Genomic DNA, 14,147 nt, shown 5'->3' on the forward strand with positions numbered 1-14,147 from the left:
CAAACTGTCAATTTAAGTAGGAACTACTGGATATCAGATCTATTTCTGTTAAAAAAGTGTCACCTATTTTATTACTGTTAAAATTTTAATGTAGTATGATAAAGTCCTGAGTCATAGAGCCATTTACTACAGAAATTCTAGATCCCATAATTTTAATTCCAAATAAATTGATAATTGTTAATCTACTTTATTACTCAAACAGAAAAAGTAAAAGGAAATATTTTCCTGATACTATCTTACCTGATAAATCAAATGAATATACAAGTCAAAACAAGTATCTAAAAAACTAGGGGCCGGGTGAGGTGGCTCATGCCTATAATCCCAGTACATTGGGAGACAGAAATGGGCAAATCACAAGGTCAGGAGTTCGAGGCCAGTCTGGCCAATATGGTGAAACCCCATCTCTTAAAATACAGAAAAATTAGGTGGATGTGGTGGTGCACAGTTGTAGTCCCAGCTACACGGGAGGCTGAGGCAGGAGAATTGCTTGAAGCCAGGAGGCAAAGGTTGCAGTGAGCCAAGATCGCGCCAATGACTCCTGCCTTGGCGACGGAGCGAGATTCTGTCTCAAGCAAGCAAACAAACAAACAAACAAAAAACTGAAAACACAGTGCCAGATATAATTCTTAGGAATGGTGATAGATTAATGTCAAGAAATAACGTGCATTATTTGCTCTTAAAATAATGCAAAGGAGAAAAACTAATTGAGATGAGCAGGTACAGGGGCAGAAATTACACAAGGGTTTTTTTTGTTTTTTTTTTTCCTTTTTAATTATCTTAGTATTATAATGCTGTAAAGAAAAAAGGTTCCTTGATGCATAACAAGAGATCTCAGATATTGATTAACTTAAATTTGAACTAGAACAGTTGAACTTCAAGAAAGCTGCTTTCTTAAGAGAACAAATGTCTCTAGTCTCAAATTTTTCTTTTCTTCACATTTGGAAAAAATTTTAAAAGAGAAAATGCTAATGTTTAAACAAGAATTTCTTGTAATTCCTTTTTTCTCTTGATTAAATAATTTTTCTCTACTCTAGGATGTGGAAGTCTTAACTTTCAATTAACTTTTCAGTCAGTATGGGAAGTTTATTACAAATGAAACTGAAGTGGTTTTCTTTCATGTTTCAACTTAATTTTAATTACTGCATTCTGTGTGCGTGTGTGTGCACACACATGGTTACATGTTGCCTTGAGCAAGATATCACAGGGTCTAGTACATTAAATGTAGTTTTAATCTTGTTACATCCCTGCATAAAAACTTTAATTTTACACAAAGTGAAATGTAAATTACTGAGCTGTATTCAGGGACTCATGGTGAGTTGTTTGCAAACAAGTTCATAGTCTTGCTGCTTCTACCCCAGATAGACTCATCAAGTAAGATATGGTTTTCTCAAAACACAGAAGAGAATTTCTTCAGGAGTCAAGCTTTTACCCAGGACCTTCTCTTTTCAGAATTCTTCTTTCTTTCTGGACACTGGAATTCTAACATCTCTTCAAAGCCTAGCTCAGGCATACTCTCCACTGGAAAGCTTTCATAAGCATCCGAATTACTTGGTGGTATCTCTCAACTCTCCGGATCCTCTATCCTCTGTGCTTCCTACAATGCAGATTAGCTCTGGAGTTTCATTGTCCAGGATAGTAACCATTAACCTCATGTGGTTATGTACATTAAAATTAAATAAAACTAAAAATTCATTTCTTGGTTGTACAAGCCACATTTCGATTGTTCAATAGCTAAATATGGCTAGTGTCTACTGCAGTTAACAGCACAGATGTGGAACATTTCCTTCACTGCAGAAAGTTGTGTCAGACAGCACTGGTCTAGAGGCTTGGTTAGATACAGATTCAGTCCTCAGTTTTTAAATATTTAAAATGGGTACCTTGAAGATCTTGAAAAATATAAAAGTAAAAATAAAAAATAAATAAATAAAATGGGGCCACTGAATTAAACGATCTCTACAGTAACATCCAATTGTTTAGTTTTGTGATTCTATAGAAGAATATACAATCTATTTTAGTTTTTGTTTTAGTATATTTGAGACAGAGTCTCACCCTATTGCCCAGTACAGTGGCATGATCATGGATTACTGCATCTTCAAACACCTGGGTTCAAGCAGTCCTCCTGCTTCAGCCTCCTGCTGGGACTACAGGAACAAGCCACCATGCCTGGCTAATTTTTTTTATTTTTTGTAGAGACAGAGTCTTGCTATGTTGGCCAGGCTGGTTGCAAACTCCTGGCCTCAAGTAGACTCCCACCTTGGCTTCCAAAAGTGCTGAGATTACAGGCATGAGCCACCACACCTGGCCTCACATTCTACTTTAATAAAAAAGTCTGTAAATAGGTGGCTGAGGAGTTCTGAGAACACCCACATTCCTGTCAACATAATCATAATCACAGTGTTTTCATGCACATGTCTGACACTGTAGCTGAGACAACTGTGTGGTATTACAATTGTGTGGCAATTCTGATGTCCAGGAGCTTGGAAGATTCTATCCTAACAACAAATAAAAAGCTGAACAAATGGAAAAATCAACAATTCTTCCTATATTCACCAGAGAAATGAAGTCACAAGGTAAACTCCTGCCACCAAAATTGGAGAGACAGAGAGAGAGAGAGAGAGAGAGAGCGAGAGAGAGAGAGAGAGAGAGAGCGAGAGAGGCAAATACAGACAGCATAAATCTCCCCAGGAACTGGAACAAGGGTAGGAAAACCTGAACTGCAACTGACAAGCTATTGGAGGCTCAGAGTGGACGTGCCAGAGGGTAAAAAGCTCTAGAGGAGGGAGGGCTAGTTATGGAGCAAGCCACAATACTCCTGTGAGTTTTACCTCCAGGAGCTTGACGAGATTCTTTTTTTTTTTTTGAGACGGAGTTTCGCTCTTGTTACCCAGGCTAGAGTGCAACGGCATGATCTCGGCTCACCGCAACCTCTGCCTCTTGGGTTCAGGCAATTCTCCTGCCTCAGCCTCCTGAGTAGCTGGGATTACAGGCACGCGCCACCATGCCCAGCTAATTTTTTGTATTTTTAGTAGAGATGGGGTTTCACCATGTTGACCAGGATGGTCTCGATCTCTTGACCTTGTGATCCACCCGCCTCGGCTTCCCAAAGTGCTGGGATTACAGGGTGAGCCACCGCGCCGGGCCGAGCTTGACTAGATTCTTATGGTAAGTATTAGAGAAAAATTTCCTCTTGTTTCCAGCAGGTGGAAGGAAATGAAAAAGGAACCACTTAAAAATAACCAGGGTGGCTGGGTGCGGTGGCTGACACCTGTAATCCTAGCACTCTTGGAGGCTGAGGTGGGTGGATCACTCGAGGTCAGGAGTTCGAGATCAGTCTGACCAACATGGTGAAACCCCATCTTTACTAAAAATACAAAATTAGCCAGGTGTGGTAGTGTGTGTGCCTATAATCCCAGCCAGCCACTTGGGAGGCTGAGGCAAGAGAATCACTTGAACCCGGGAGGCAAAGGTTCCAGTAAGCTGAGATTACACCACTGGACTCCAGCCTGGGCAACAAGAGCAAAACTCTGTCTCAAAAAAAAAAAAAAAAAAATACACACACACACACACACAAACTCTTATTTTTCTTAGTCTAACAGAAAACAGTTTGTTCAAACATTGTTATTGTTACCTATTATTATTCTGGAAAATCCCAAAATACTTGGGCGATTACATAACATACTTCTTTTTTTCTTTTTCTTTTTACTTTTTGAGATGGATTCTCACTCTGTCACCCAGGCTGGAGTGCAGTAGTGTGATCTCAGCTTACTGCAACCTCTGCCTCCTGGGTTTAAGTGATTCTTGTGCCTCAGCCTCCTGAGTACCTGGGACTACAGGCATGGGCCACCACACCTGGCTAATTTTAATACTTTTAGTAGAGATGGGGTTTCACCATATTGGCCAGGCTGGTTTTGAACTCCTGACCTCAAGTGATCCATCCGCCTGCCTCAGCCTCCCAAAGTACTGGGATTGCAGGCTTGAGCCATTGCTCCTGGGTGACATGACACACTTTTAAATAACACAGGGGTCAAATAAGAAATATCTAGAGAAATTGTAATATATTTTAAAATAAATGAAAATGAAAATAGAACTGATGAAAATTTGAGGGATGTAGCCAAAACAGAGGGAATTTTGTAGCACTGAATATCAGAAAAAAAAAGATATAAAGTCAATAAGCTTCTACCATAGGAAACTAGAAAAGGAAGAGCAAATTAAATCCAAAGTAAGAGAAGAAAAGAAATAACAAAAATTAGAGCAGAAACAAGTGAAATTGAAATGGGAAATTAATAAAGAAAATCAACAAAACCAAAGGTGTTTTTTTAAAAAGATCAGAAAATCTGAATGCTGACAGGCTAACTAAAAAAGTGTGGATAGAAGAAAGATAGCTTGGATGCAATTTAGGAAAGGGATGTCAAAGAACGAAAACTTGGCCACATGTCTCCAGATCTGCCTATGGGAAACTATGCCCTGTCTAGCAGAACCAAGTATCTGCTTTTGATTGGCACATAGTGGAAATAGTTGCATGCAGGCTATTATAAAAGATGACACTATCCATCATGTTAATCCAATTAGTTTTACTTGTTATGACTCATGATGAAAAAGCAACCCTGAGAATATAATTTACTTCCTTACACATTTTTTGTATGAGGAAATAATGCTCTGACCAAGAGATATGAATAATATGAATAGTCCAACTGCCTTGCCAGGTTTTTTTTTTTTTTTTTTTTGAGACAGAGTCTTGCTCTGTTGCCCAGTCTGGAGGGCAGTGTCATGATCTCGGCTCACTGCAACCTCCACCTCCTGGGTTCAAGTGATTCGCATGCCTCAGCCTCCTGAGTAGCTAGTATTACAGGCGTGTGCCACCTTGCCTGGCTAATTTTTGTATTTTTAGTAGAGATGGGGTTTCGCCATGTTGACCAGGCTGGTCTTGAACTCATGGCCTCAAGAAATCCACCTGCCTCAGCCTCCCAAACTGCTGGGATTACAGGTATAAGCCACCATGCCCAGCTGGCAGGTGTAACCGTTAATTAATTTAGTGGCATTCTAAGGTTATATCTGGTGAGATTAACTGAAACTCACCTGTGACATAAACTGAGAAGCTATTTGAGCACAAGACCATTTAAGTTAATGTGGAGGACTTTTTCATGAAAATCAGGCCAGATATATACTTTTAACATAAAAGGACAGGCTATTTTAGAAACTTCTAGATCATATAGTGTTATGAAAGAAAATGTTCTTAAGGTGGAAACTGTGCTTATCTTAAGGTACATTGGGAGAAAAAGTAGCTGTAGTTTCATTGGTGGAGAAACACCTCAATGTTGTTGAGGGCCTCACTCATGAAACCAAAGCTTATCCCCACTCCTGGGAGCCATCAGAAGCCTCAACAGAGGCAGAATGTTGACATCTAGCTTACACCTACATGCTACCTAAATGCAGTAGAATTTGCTACGCTCAAGAAGGGGCTGAGATCCAACCTTTCTTGTTCTGTGAGGATAATGGGGACATTATAGAGAGGAATGGTTTAAAGACAGGACTTTGGGGAGAGACATAAGGAAATTGAGAACTAGGAAACTAGGGATTATCCAGGAGGGACATCTTACTTAAACCTATGCAGTGAGGTGTTGTAATTATTGCCTTGTATGTGGTACAAAGGAAAGAATTAAGAAAGGCATAACTCCTCATCTCCCACTACTCTCTGTAGTTTTAGGGAACACTTGCATCCTTCAGAAAAAGAATTACTTAATGCTCTACTAATATCCACTGGGTATTTTGTCTAAAGGAAAAGGGAAAGAAGATAATAAACTGGGATAATCCTGTTCACAGAAGCTTGATGGTCAGCAGCCTTAGTTGAATCATCATACAGAAAAGAGAACAAACTAGTAGATTCCCAGAGACAATACAGATAAGTTTCCTGAGTTTTCTCCTTGTCAATACATAGCTTGAGACCTCCTATGGAACAGAAAGAAGGGACACACAGGTTACATGTTTTAGTTCTTTGGGAGTTCACTGAGGGTCAGTCCTCTGGAATCTTCCTATTTGCTGGCAAAGTTGAGGGCTGCTTCTATGACAGGTATCAAAGCAAAATACTGCTATCCTTTGAGTCCCAGTAGGGACCATCATATTGGCATCTTAGACAATGTATTTCTCTCTTTCTAGCTGTAACTGCAATAAAGTCATGCTCGGAGATTCAGTGCCTATACGTAGCAATTGGTTTGGTTTTGTGTCACAGCCACAGATCACACCTCTTCAAATCTGTGTCACTAGTCAGACACAAGGGGAATAAAATGAGAATAGATGGATGAATCCATGCAAATCTATCAGTACTACCATCAAAACAAAGCAGAATGCATCCTCTATTAACTGTAGGACTCTTTCAACATGTGGTTGTGAATTAGTAGCACTGGCATCACTTGGGAGCTTGATAGAGTGCTGACCTACTGAATCCCAGCCCTACTGAATCAAAATCAGCATTTTAACAAGATCCTCAGGTTATTAATACACACATGAAAGTTTAAGAAGCAAGTTGTACGATATTATCAACCTTTGTTTCTAGATAACACATTTATTACTTTTTGCTCTAGTTTACAAATTGATTATGTTTTATAGTGCTAGTCTTTTGAAGAGTCGAACATGTTGTAAAGAAACAGTTTATAGAAAAACTGGATAGACTGGGGATATAGAAGCATATGGTGAAACAGCTAATTTCTTTCATTCATATTAGTCTGGAAATATTTATTGAGTTCCTACTGTGTTCAAGAACTGTTCAAAAACCTGAAGATACAGCAGTGAACAAAGTCCCTGTTTTCATGGTGCTTACATTTTATTAGGGGGAACACATACCGGACAAACAAATGATATATTACTATCACCTGATAAGTGCTACAGTGAAAAAGTAAGAAGGAAGAGAGGTTGCTATTTTGGCAAGAAGGGTCTAGGAATGCTTCATGGATAAGGTGATTCTTTTTGTTTTAGTTTTTCTAGAGACAGGGTCTTGCTCTGTTGCCTAGGCTGCAGTGCATGACATGATCATAGCTCACTGCAGCCTTGAACTCCTAGTCTCATTCTCCCACCTCAGCCTCCCAAGTAGCTAGGGCTACAAGCAAGTACCACCACACTGGGCTAATTTTTTTTTCTTAAATTTTTATACAGATGGTGGGGGCTCACTATGGTGCTCAGTCTTGAACACCTGTCCTCAAGCATATTCCTGCCTCAGCCTCCCAAAATGCTGAGATTACAGGTGTGCGCCACTGCACCCAGCCTGGATAAGGTGATTCTTAAAGATTCTATGCAGACATCTGGGGAAAACAGATGTCCAGATAGAAGGGATAGAATGTGAAAATCCCTGAGGCTGGAGTGTACTTTGTGCCTTCAAAAAGCAGCAAAGAAGTTGTGTCTCAAATAAGGTAAATATGGCCAGAATGGCTGGAGAAGTTAGAGAGGAAAATGTTGGAGGAAAATGAAGTAGGTCCTTGCAGGCCTTTTAAAGTGGAATGGGAAGCCATTGGAGGCTTTTTAGCGAGAAATGACATCTTACTTCCATGTTAAAAGATCACCGTTTGCTATGTTGAGAATAATCCATGAATTGTGGGGAGAGTCATGGGCAGAGTCAGGGAAACAAGTTGGAAGGCTATTACAATAAACCAGAAAAGATTTTGTAGTAACTTAAACCATTTTAAAGACTGTAGCCATGGCCAGGTGCAATGGCTCACACCTGGAGTCCCAGCACTTCAGAAGGCCAAGGCAGGAGGGTCCCTTGAGCCCAGGAGTTCAAGACCAGCCTGGGGAACATACAAAGACACTGCCTCTAATTTAAAAAGGAAAATAAAAGGAAATAAAGATAATGGTTACTACTACTATTTTAACAGTTACCACCATCCACTTAAGGGAGGAAGTGTGGAGAGATGGTTATATATATTTTGGAGATATGGTTGAAAAGATTAGGTTGGATGTGAAGTACCTGAGGAAGATGGCAAGCATACTTCCTAGGTTCTTGGATTGAGCAAGTCCAACGGTAAGATAGAGTTGCTAAGTACTAAAATAGGGGATCCCACAGGAAGAGTATAATTTCCCCCCAAAGTTTTGACATAAAAATTTCACATGCCTAATGAACAACCAAGGAGAAATGCTCAATGTAAAATGTAATTTCAGTATAAAGAATTGAAGGCATAATTTGCAAGCAATTACTCTCAGTTCTGCTATGGTGCAGTGAAAGCAGCTATAGACAATATTAAAGGAATGGGCATGGTTGTGTTCCAATAAAATTTTGGAACTGAAACTTGAATTTGAATTTCATCTAATTTTCACATATTGCAAAAATTGTTCATTTGATTTTCGTTAAGCAAGTTCCAAGCAGAATGGGCTGCAAAGCCTGTAACATTTACTTTCTGGCTCTTTTTATTTGTATTTTTTTGAGACAGTGTCCCGCTCTGTGGCCCAGGCTGGAGTGCAGTGGCACCACTGGAGCTCATTGCAGCCTTGACTCCTAGGCTCAAGCGATTCTCCTCTTTAGCTTCTAAACAGCTGAAGCTACAGGCGTGCATTACCAGGCCAACCTAATTAAATTTTGTTGGCCGGGCACGGTGGCTCATGCCTGTAATCCCAGCACTTTGGGAGGCCGAGGCGGATCACCTGAGGTCAGGATTTCCAGGTCAGCCTGCCCAACCTGGCGAAACCCCGTCTCTACTAAAAACAAACAAACAAACAAACTGTCCGACCTACCCTCTGCGGGAAGACTGAGCTCGTTCGGAAAAAACCGGACCGCAGGCTAGAGGAAATTCCTTAAGTTCAGGCTTTATTGAGAGGAAAGAGCCTCCAGGCGGACCAGCCGGGAGGAAGAGGAGAATGGCCGCGCCGCTCAGAGGGGCAGGGTTGTTTTATAGGGGGCTGAAGGGCTGGGGGGTGGGGAAGCCAAAAGCCGAGGTGGTGGGCAACTGTTGGTCAGTTTGAACTGCTGGGCGGGAAGCTGGTCAGCGGGAGGGCTAGGGCCGGTATGTAAAGTGAGAGATAAGGGAGCCTCTTTGTGGGGGAGGGAAAGAGAGAGAGATTTTGCGGTAGGGGCAGAGTTTTCCAAACACAAACAACAAAAAAACCCCCAAAATTAGCCAGGCGTGGCAGGCGCCTGTAATCCCAGCTACTCTGGAGGCCCGGGAGGTGGAGGTCGCAGTGAGCTGAGATTGCGCCACTGCATTCCAACCTGGGCGACACAGCGAGACTCTGTCTCAAAAAAAAAAAAAATTTCTTTTGTAGAAACAGAGTATCATTCTGTTGCCCAGGCTGATCTCTTGGGTTAAAGGGATTCGCCTGCCTCGATCTCCCAAAGTTCTGGGATTACAGGCGGGAGCGACTGTGCCTGGTCTACTCTGGCTCTTTACAGGCAATTTGTGGATCGCTGTGACAAATGAAACAAGGATGGGACATTAATTGGTCATTTTTGAAGCTGGGTAATCGTATACAGGGTTTCCTTTTATTAGTTTACTTTTGAATATACTTAAAAACGTTCTCAATAAAAAGTTGTGGAAATGTTTAACAAAGGTAAGTAATCTTACGCGTTTTTCCTTCCTTAAAACAAAAATCTCTGAAACTTGTCTGTAGCTAGTAAACGCCTTTGCTTCTTTTCTGAAAAAGCAAAATATTTTGTTACTCTTTAGTGGTGGTAAAACAAGCCCTTTGTATTTGACACTCGGTGACGGTGAAAGCAGGCACAAAAGGAAAAGGGTATTTTTCTTGGGGTGGGGTGTGTGTACATTACCATAAATTCCCAGGACCAAACCTGGTTCTACAAATAAGTCAAAACAAAATCCTCCTTAACACAGTAGCGTCTCACGCCCCCAGGCGACTCACGGAAATGACGCCATCAGCAAAAAGCGGGGCGGGGCGGGCGTAGACGTCAGCGCGTCAGCCCTCCACATCCAGCTGAGGGAAGGCTGGCTCCAGCGCCGCAGCCGGCGCCTGCCCCAGGAATGGGCGGCCAGAGTCTGTCGACTGCGGCTGCGCAGGTATGCAGGGGCGGGGCCTCAGGTCACTCCGCCCATCCCCTGGCTTTGCGATCATTGAACAGCTGCCGCCCGAGGGCTGGGTAAATCCTTCTCGGCCGGAATGATTAGCCGAGGGGGCGGCCCCGCCCCCGGCTCCTCTTGGCCTCGCGCCCCGCCCCCGTGTCCCGCCCGCCTGCCCGCCCGCCTGCCTGGCTGTGGGGTGACACGGGGCTTCTCCTAAGGAAGGGGGCGAGGGAAGCAGGTTAGACTGCGGCCGAGCGGCGGCGGCGCGGCCCCCAATGTGAGCGTGGTGAGGGGAAGCGGGCTGTTGGGAAGAGGGAGCGGCGTGGCAAGAAATGGGAGGGCCCCGGTGCTTGGTGGTGGAGGGGCTGCAGAGTGAGGGGCGGTTGTGAGGGGGCGAAGCTGTCCGGTCTTGCCCCGATACCGTCGTGCCGGCGGGGGTCGCGGTCGGGAGATGCCGAGTCCACGTTCCTTAGTTCTAGAGCTTCCCTTGGCAGCTTGGCACACCTTAAGTTTGCCTCTGTTTGGGTTGTCTGGGATGTGAGGAGGAAATTTAAAGATCCACACAAACACTTGGAAGCTTCTTCGGGAAGTTTTCCTCGCCGGTGCATGCGTGTTCACTTTTCTAGGATGGAAAGGTGGACAGGCCAGGTGGGCGGGTGGACTTCTACTCTCCGAGGATTGTTAGAACAAACGATCTGGGAATTCCTCCCCCGCCCCCACGCCCTGCCCTGCAACACAGCGAACAGTCCCAACTACTTTTTTTTTTTCCCCCTGATGTCGGAGTCTTGCTCTGTCGCCCAGACTGGAGTGTAGTGGCGCGATCTCGGCTCACTGCAACCTCTGCCTCCCGGGTTCAAGCAGTTCTCCTGCCTCAGCCTCCAGAGTAGCTGGGATTACAGGCGCATGCCACCGTGCCCAGCTATATTTTTGTATTTTTAGTAGACAGGGGTTTCACTGTGTTGGCCAGGTTGGTCACGAACACCTGACCCTGTGATCCGCCTGCCTCGGCCTCAAGAGTGCTGGGATTAAAGGCGTGAGCTACCGCGCCTGGCCCCAACAACTTTGATGACGAGACCAGAACAAGAACATTCATTCTAAGAGCTTTGATGTATTTGAAATATGTCTGAGATGTGGGCCTTTTCCTTGTGTATGTATAAAAAGGTGTAAGTGGCAAGGAGAGGGGCTCACAGGACCCTGTAGGGCTGGACCCTTCAGCAGTCTTGCTCGTTACTCTCACTGGACGTAATTTTGGTTACTAAAATGTACCCATTTCTAGGAGTCTGTCCTAAAGGATTATATGAAGTGACATACTGTTTTAGCTGTGATGTTTTCCTGAAACACAAGTTTCTATGAAATCTAATCAATCCGTATGAAACTGTAGTGGGTTGTTTGTGGAAAGTGAAGCAGATACATCTTTAGTTTCTGGTAAGTCCAGATTTTTTAATACGGCCTCTTTTTCTAACCTTTGTATTTTTCTCTTTCACAGATTCATTTAATTGCCCAGCTACCACTGATGACGATATGTTGGAGTAACTGCTGAAACTGCCTTTTTTTTTTGACAGTCCATTTGTTTTACTTCTTTTTGCTTTTCCTGCTACTATGAGCTTTACTGTAATGACTGAAAAACTTAGAAAATAAAATGAACATGCTGTAGTCTTGAACATAATTTTTTTAAAGAAAAATTAAAGTACCAGAGCGAAAGCCAGAATGGCATCCAGAGAGAGGCTTTTTGAACTTTGGATGCTTTATTGTACAAAGGTAATTGCTTTCCTTTTTATTTTTATGTTTTAAAATACTTTATAAAATTTATGACTGGCAGGATTAACACTATTTAATAGATAATGGTGTATTTAGTCATACGAATAACCCCAAACTTAAAGGATTTTGTTTTCCTCTTTTTCAGGTTTGAACACCCATACAATATTGGCATACTCTTAAAAATTGTAGAGTGTGGCTTTTATTTTATACTTATGATCCCCAAATGATCCTAGAATTATAAAAGTAAAATTATGCCCTTGAGAGAAAAATAAATTATTTTTATTTTTGTTTGTGCTTTACATTTTCTCCCACAAATGGGTGTAGGATAGAGACATTTTTATGAGAAGGGCATTAAGCATTTTTTCTCAGAATAAACCTTTGAAATTGCATCATAAGGTTATTGATTGAACTGCATACTGTGTGATTGCCACCAGGTTAGCACTCTTAAGAGAATTGTCTCATTTCCTCCTCACTACAATCACATGAGGTGAATATTGTGATCATTTCCTTTTACTGATGAGAAAACTGATGCAAAGGTTACAGGAGTAACAAGTAGCAGATACACTGAAGTGCATGCTTTTATACATTTTTACTCCTTAACATTTTTGTCACTCAGAAATAATGTTCTTTCCCCTTCTTGTCTTTATGTGAATTTTTGCATGATAGCTTTGATTTTAGGTTTTGACAAGAGTAATACTTAAAAAGATGTTTTTCAAGTGAGGAGGTACATTATTACTTTGAAGATACTGGCAAGGATCAGAGAAACACCCCTAGTCTGTGTGGTGAAGTTCTCAAGTCACATTTCTGCATTATCCCTTCGTGCTTCTTAAAAGGCAGATTATTATTTAGCAATGGTCTCATTTATCTGTTGTATTAAATTTAGGGATTACACTGGAATTTTCTTTGACTTCCTGATTTGATAAATATTATAATCACTAAAGGACATATACTTTGAAATGCTTAATATGAAGTTTTAAAACAGCTTTTAATCTTGTGTAATTTAATACCAGAAATGTCTTTTAAAAATAGAAGCTTTCAATAAAAAAGGAATGTAATTCACCACTTTTGAAAATAGTCACTAATACATTAACCAAAAATTAAAATGAATTTTTAGTATGAATACCCTGTAGTTTGAAAATGATTTATTTTAAAAAATCAAATTACTAGGTTTTACTGTTCTCAGAATGACATTGGTGAATGGGGTTACATGTCTCATTAATAAGTTATGTACTTTTTAGGTAAATTTACCATTAAATTTAATATAAAAGATTATTAAACAGATAGTATAGTTCACTGGCATATGCTGAATTTTATTCTTAATGGCTTTGAATATAAATGTGCATCCTTTCTCTTTTGAAATGTTTATCTTCAATAATGAAGGCACTTCATTGTCAGATTTTGAAGTCTGTCTCTTCTTGGACAGGAATATAAATCTCATTTAATTTGTGTGCTTAATAAGATTTACATTTTTTCAGTTGTTTTCGAAGAGTATTTATTTAAAACTGTGATTTTGTATTTTACTGGTTCATGAATAAGCTACTTGTGAGGTAGACAACATTCTCTTCTCCAGACACCTTGAATAAGGTAGATACCAAATAAACCTCATAGATTTAAGTCTTCTTTCTAGTGAGCATGACTACCAAATGCTGTACGCAGTTGTTCTCTATACTTTCTTGCCTTATTATTTCCACTCTAGCATTTAGCCTCTCAAACCAACTGACTCTGTTCTTTTCCCAGCTGACAAACTTTTAAGACTTTTTTTTTTTAACACTTTTAATGAGCTTTCAGACGACTTGAGGACTCAGATCTTCTTATGAAAATGTTTTCTACAATTTAGTTCCAAAAGCTTCTTAGACCTCTTTGTGGACTTGAAATTGTAGTTTAGTTTTGGCCCTGCTGCTGCTTTGTTTTGTAACCTTGAACGGGATTTACTTCTTTGGGTCTCAGTTTTTCTCATTTGTTGAGTAAGTGTGTACGCATGTACGTATATACAGGGAGAATACTTGTCTAACTTAACTATTGAGATTTTTGTTTGTTTTGACCTCCGAGGGACAAGCAGTTATTTTCTTGTTCTCATTCTGTAGATTGTTATGTAGAACTTTTTAGTTCTTTCTTTTTAAAACTTTTATTGTGGAAAACTTCAAGCATGCACCAATTAGAGAAGATGTTATAGTGAACTCTTTTGTGTCTGTCACCCAATTTCAACTATTGACAGCTCATGTTCAGTCACAGTTTATGTGTAACTGTCAATTTGCCCTATCTCATAATTATTTTAAAGCAAATCCCAGATAATTTATGATCTTATCTATAAATATTTAAATATGTAGAATAATTCCTCTTAAAAACAATCACAACACAATTTTTAAAATTATCAAATATATGATCAATGTTCAT

At 40.9% G+C, this 14,147-nt stretch overlaps 1 protein-coding gene across 16 annotated transcripts in view; it reads left to right on the forward strand.

Moving 5' to 3' along the window:
* The first annotated feature begins 9,876 nt into the window (after positions 1-9,876).
* The window catches only part of NBEAL1 (neurobeachin like 1), a 209,242-nt gene continuing 204,971 nt past the window's right edge, over positions 9,877-14,147 (forward strand). For 10 of the 16 annotated variants that reach the window (XR_013519063.1, XR_013519064.1, XR_013519065.1 and 7 more), the window contains exons 1-2: positions 10,163-10,272; positions 11,482-11,753. Coding sequence is in view for 11 of the 16 variants with exons in the window: in XM_035305359.3 (XP_035161250.3) it covers positions 11,703-11,753 (51 nt within the window). In the remaining 5 variants the exon portion in view is untranslated. Of the gene's footprint in view, positions 9,993-10,162; positions 10,273-11,481; positions 11,754-14,147 lie in introns of those variants that run through there. The other 6 variants (XM_078328237.1, XM_035305357.3, XM_078328235.1 and 3 more) reach the window with 2 other exon arrangements.

Source organism: Callithrix jacchus, chromosome 6, assembly GCF_049354715.1.
Source record: "Callithrix jacchus isolate 240 chromosome 6, calJac240_pri, whole genome shotgun sequence".
Lineage (NCBI taxonomy): Eukaryota > Metazoa > Chordata > Mammalia > Primates > Cebidae > Callithrix > Callithrix jacchus.